The sequence below is a fragment of the Mustela nigripes genome, chromosome 15 (assembly GCF_022355385.1).
Source record: "Mustela nigripes isolate SB6536 chromosome 15, MUSNIG.SB6536, whole genome shotgun sequence".
Classification (NCBI taxonomy): domain Eukaryota; kingdom Metazoa; phylum Chordata; class Mammalia; order Carnivora; family Mustelidae; genus Mustela; species Mustela nigripes.
The window spans coordinates 14,090,145-14,096,144 of NC_081571.1; the positions used below are offsets into that span (position 1 = coordinate 14,090,145).

Genomic DNA, 6,000 nt, shown 5'->3' on the forward strand with positions numbered 1-6,000 from the left:
AGCTGAAGGCAGAAGCTTTAACCCACTGAGCCACCCAGGCATCCCTGCTAGTTATTTCTTCTGACCACTTTTGATGTGGAAGTCCAGCATTTATTTGAATAATTTCTATAGTTTTTTTTTTGAACAGTAACTTTTTATTATGATGTCTGTCATACAAATGTTCTCATTATTTTGCTTTCTTTTTTGAAAACAGTGTTGAAAATGAAAATAGTATATGTCCATAAAAGAAAGCTTGGTAGATACGGGAAAGTGGGGAAAAGAACAGGAGGTGGAGATAAGAAAAAACATCCAAATCATTGTTATCTAGAGAGAAACACTGTTAGCATTTTGTTAGATCTCTGTCCATTGATATTTCTCTGTAACACCTACCCATTCACATCAATTTTGGCATCATCTTCTATACAGAAATTGTATATCTTTCCTCTTTCACTTAATATTATCTGATAGCCTTTACTATCTTAAAAATGTCATTCTTGGGCGCCTGGGTGGTTCAGTTGGTTAAAAGTCTGCCTTTGGCTCAGGTCGTAATGCCAGGGTCCTGGAATCGAGTCCTACATTGGGCTCCCTGGTCAGGAGTCTGCTTCTCCCTCTCCCTCTACTCTTTTCCCCTGCTCATTCTCATTTTCTCTCTCACACACAAATAAATGAAATCTTTTAAAATGTCATTCTCCTTGTTGTGTATTTCATCATACAATTTACCATAATTTTGTATCCATTTCCATAGTGCTCAACAATTGTATTGCTTACAGTGCTTTCTTGTTTAGCTTTGAGGGTTTCTTACCATTATAAATAATACCCTGGTGAAATCTCGTATATAAATCTTAGCGTCTATAGGTTTGGGAAAGTTCTTAGAAGTAAAATTACTATTTCAAAATCTATACACTGTTTTTAGTACTCTTGAGGCCAAATGCCAAATTATCCAAGTTGCATTTCCACTGGTGTGTAAGAACACCCATCTTATATCCTCACCCACACTGACCTTTACCACCTGGGAAACTTCACCAATTTGATACCTAGTAACTTGTGTCTTTTGTGTTACTTTGTATTTTAAATAATTAGTGGTATTTGGTGCTTTCCTTTTAAGGTTTCTTGTATTCCACTGTGGATATGATATCTATATATTCAGAACTACTTACACTACTTTTAGTGATGTCTTCATTTCTTTGGTGGTTAGGATTCCCCTTTCCTTAAGGAAATGTGTGGCCATAAAGGTATAGGGGGGCATCGGTGCTCTTGTATGAACAGGCTGGTCTCGCACTGGCTGACACTGTGCCTTGCCTCCCACAGCTGCTGGAGAAGGGCCTCCCCAGTATGCAGCAGCCCCTCCTCCAAGTGATCTACAGTCTGCTCAGCTACATGGACCTGTCTGTCGTCCCTGTAAAGCAATTCAATGTGGAAGTTCTGAAGACCATTGAAAAATATGTGCAAGTGAGTATTTGGATGATGTCACTTATGAACAAGGATGTTTCCAGGGAGTCATTCCAGAAAGACTGAGGGTTTGTAGCTTGTATTTGGCTTCAAAGCTACAGGCATGCCAGGCAGCACACTCGTGCATTGGTATCCCTCACCCAGAGAACAGTCCGTTGTGGTGGTTGATTACACCCTGTTTGGTACAATGAAGAGAAGGACAGGACCAGCCCTGATGCATTCCTGGGCCCTCAGAGGACTTGTTTCTGCCTCTTGGGGCTTGCACGCTGGGTATTAAAAGCACACACCTGGCTGGGAGGATCCAGGAGGGTTGTATTTGTAGTATCCTATTTCAAAGAAGGAAAAGAAAGAAGGAACTCAGATGTGCTAGGATCTAGGCCAGGTGTTTCCACATGCAAAGTGTTAATTCAGTGGTTAAAGTTGTCAATTTAGAATGGAGAGAAGTGAGGTTAAGCGACTTGCATAAATGTGCTTGAAAATACTGCAACCAACAAACACAGGAGGGTACCCAGGGAGTTGCAGAGTTCAAGGCAGATGCTAGGTTCTATCTGGCTAAATTCATCCACAAAGCCATACAATGTAAATTTTAGACATTTTCCTCCCATCATCACTTCAACATCGCATTGCTTGCCAAAGCTATGTAATGCTAAGAATGATTTCCAGGACGTCTCCATTTTCCATTTTTCAAGTGGCATTTCTCCAAACATCATTGTGCACTTAGTGGGCATTCAGTAACACTTTCTCACTTCACAGAAGTCATGGGAGCCAGGGGTTCAGTTCTTTTTCTACAAATTATGTGCCCCTGGTAAAAAGAAAAAAAAAAAAAAAAAACTGTTTGACTAGGCTACCTACTCTAACTCCAGCCTGTGGGTTATCTCTGTTACTTGATATCTTCTCTTGAATGATGGCTCATTTCACATCCAGATCATGGCCTCCCCTGTGCAGAACTCAACAGTGAAGGAAATGTGTTTTATTTCATGTTCTCTTATGCCAAAGGCTGGGTAAATAATAATAACTTTTATCAAGTTAGTTTATTTACACTGAATATTTTTGTGGGAGAAGTCCTTCAGTCTGCCTGGGGTTTGTCAGGGAGGAAAAGATGGCAAAACCGATGAGTCTGAGAGGAAGAGTAAGCCTGTGATAAGCCAATAAGGAGAGGAAGGGCGTTCCAGGAGGTGGGAGTAGCATAAGTGAAGACACAGTGGCAAAGAGAGCTTGCCTGGTGTGAGGAACTCCAGGGGCGGCCTAGGGGAGATTACTCCTGTGGGCTCTGCTCAAAGAGTGTGGACTCCACCCTGCCCATCAGAGGGAGCCCTTGAAGAAGTTTAGGCAGAGAAGGGGCTTGGTCTGAAGAGTTCTAGAAAGATGACTATAGTTGGGGAGGTTATGCTGGACTTCTGTCCAGGATAGGCAGGATCTAGGCAGGAGCCACATTGGAAACAGCTGACCCACTCCCACCACAAATGGAAAGGAGGGAGCAATTTATCAGGAGGCGGAGAAAGATTGGAGTCAAGAACAGCTCCCAGAGTTGGGTTGGGTCATGTGGAAAATATGAAGTAAGAAGACAAGAGGCGGCCAGCAGCAAAGGGGGCAGCAGGAGTCAGGGGAGTAGGAGACCAGCCAAGGAAGACTGGAAACTGGAGGTGGGGAGAGTTTTGAGAAAGAGTGAGTGGTCAATAGCATAAATGCATTGGGCAAAGGTTTTATTCATATGAAGGAAGTACCTCATTGGCAAAAATGGTACTTTGTAATGTTAAACTTCTGTTTATTTGAATATGGGCAAAATTTGCTACTTTTTTTTAATTTGCTTCTATCTCCTCTTACATATAAATTGTCTTTTTATGTCATTTACCTTTTACACAGGATGGAATTTGCTGCACTGTATTCAGTCTGTGAATTCAGACAGGTCATAAGAAGTTCCAGTAGCTAGCGATAGATTTGGTTTGGAGCGGGGCGGGGGGGGGGGGGTCTTTTTGTTTTGTTTTTTAATGAACTTGTTTTTGACCATTGAATGTTTTATTCCCTTCAGAGTGTTCACTGGAGAGAAGCTTTAAATATCCTGAAGCTGGTAGTTTCTCGATCTGCCAGCCTTGTTTTGCCTTCCTACCAGCACAGTGACCTGTCCAAGATAGAAATCCATCGAGTGTGGACCAGCGCTTCTAAGGAGTTACCTGGAAAAACCCTAGACTTTCACTTTGATATTTCAGAGGTATGTGATCTGTTTCTATGCATTTTAGCAGGGAGAGATAGTGGCAGAGGTCAAAAGAGAGGAAAGAGAGACTTATTTTACATTTATTTCAAATTAAGCTTTCTAAGGCCTAAATTAGGTTCTGTTTTTTAAGAACACATCAAGTGTCATATTCTTGGAGGCTCTCAATTGGCAGCTTCTAAAATTAGAAGCTAGCCTCAGTTATTTTTTTTTAATGATTTTTTTTTAAAGATAACTTTAAAATGGAATGATCTGAAGCATTTTAAACCATGACCTTCACTCCTTTGTATGACAGGTGTCCTGTCCTATCTTTACATCCACGACTTCTGCTGCCCGAACTCCCAACCAGACCAGCACATGACTGAGAGTTATAGGAATATAGAATCTGCCTTTCCAGTTGCTTCCCCAAGCCACACTGCTTTCTAGACCCAGTAAAATTATCTGAAGTCTTGCCTTGAGGGAGAGGGGCGGGAGGAGGGAAGCGACCAGTGAGCTAAGCTGAGGAATCAGGAAGAAGAGAGGGTAGAGGGTAGTTGGGTCCACCTGCTGCTCTGTGAATGGACATATGGGAGCCCTGTACTTACTCTAAGATGTATAAATCCTTTGCTTTCCTGCCTCGCTTACCCCAGGCCCCATAAGCCCAGCAAAGCAGGAACTATGCTCTGTCCCCCTGGTTACCAGGGTCTGGTTTGGTGTCTGGTGCAAGATAGGTACTTAACAGTATTCTTCAACACTGCTGAATGAATAAATCCACTGAAGGAATAAACCAGATGTGGTTATATGAAGCTTACTTGCTCTAGGAAGTAGATTGAAGCCTACTTTTCACACAATGACCTCATTGACCTTCTGTCCTTTCAGTACACAGGTTGAGATACTCTTTTCTGCCATTGTGATACTTGCAACTGTATTTAGGATGCGTATGATATTGAGGTATCCAATCAATTGGTTTTTAAATTTTTAATTTTTTTTTTTTTACATGGCTGACAGAGAAAGCTACTTTTATTCCTTGAGGGAAGTTTATTCTGTTCGAAAGGGGTGCAGAAAACAAGCAGCCAGTTGCCTGCCCACCCGCAGGGACCCAGCTGCATCAGAATAAAAAGCTGGAAAAACAGATGGAGTATTTCCAGCCGGTGTCTGCCACCTCCGAGCACAGGCCCACAGACGGGTTTCTGCAGCCTCATTGGGGCAAAAGTGTGGACGGTGCTGTCTACCCAGCCGCCAGACCCGGCACGAGAAGTGAACTCTCAGGGAGAGAATGTCTAAACTGCTGCCCTAGTATCTGGCCCCAAATTCATTCCTTTAAATAATCAAAAGGATATAATCCACTTAAATAAATTTTTAAATACTTGAGAGTATTTAAAATTCGAGAAGAAGGGAAGGAACTTGTTACAAAGGTCTCTTGTTATAATGATAAGCAATCCTTTTCCGCGTAAACATCTGAAAACTATTTGCTTTCCTGAACGTTTTGCTTCTCATCGTTATCAGTGGTTTCTAGAGTATGTTTAAGAACAAGCAGTTGGATTTGTTTTCAGCTGCTAAAGAGGGTGGGCAGATGTCGAAGATGTAAAATGCTTTAGAATGTGTGTTTGAACATCAGGAAAATGAGCCCGCTTGTGACTCTGAACTTCTCTAAGGTTTATTCACACAAGCCGTGCTTGGTTGCTGCTGGGTAGAGTGATCCCATATTCCACAGAACTATTAAACAGATAGGAGAATGAAAAAGTGCTCCATATCACTCGGCATCAGGGAAACACAAATCAAAACCACAATGAGATACCAGCTCACACCAGTCAGAATGGCTAAAATTAACAAGTCAGGAAATGACAGATGCTGGCAAGGATGCGGAGAAAGGGGAACCCTCCTACACTGTTGGTGGGAATGCAAGCTGGTGCAACCACTCTGAAAAACAGCATGGAGGTTCCTCAAAATGCTGAAAATAGAACTGCCCTATTACCCAGCAATTGCACTACTGGGTATTTACCCTAAAGATACAAACATAGTGATCCGAAGGGGCACATGCACCCGAATGTTTATAGGAGCAATGTCCACAATAGCCAAACTATGGAAAGAACGTAGGTGTCCATCAACAGATGAATGGATCAAGAAGATGTGGTATATATACACAATGGAATACTATGCAGCCATCAAAAGAAATGAAATCTTGCCATTTGCGACAACGTGGATGGAACTAGAGCGTGTCATGCTTAGTGAAATTAGTCAAGCGGATAAAGACAACTATCATATGATCTCCCTGATATAAGGAAGTGGTGATGCAACATGGGGGCTTAAGGGGTTAGGAGAAGAATAAATGAAACAAGATGGGATTGGGAGGGAGACAAACCATAAGTGACTCTTAATCTCAC

General features: G+C 42.1%; 1 protein-coding gene across 4 annotated transcripts in view; it reads left to right on the forward strand.

Annotated features, from left to right (window-relative positions):
* FRY (FRY microtubule binding protein) overlaps positions 1–6,000 on the forward strand; it is a 439,393-nt gene that overhangs the window by 387,389 nt on the left and 46,004 nt on the right. For all 4 annotated transcript variants that reach the window (XM_059378057.1, XM_059378054.1, XM_059378056.1 and 1 more), the window contains 2 exons: positions 1,288–1,428; positions 3,458–3,637. In XM_059378057.1, coding sequence (XP_059234040.1) covers positions 1,288–1,428; positions 3,458–3,637 — 321 coding nt within the window. The remainder of the gene's footprint in view (positions 1–1,287; positions 1,429–3,457; positions 3,638–6,000) is intronic.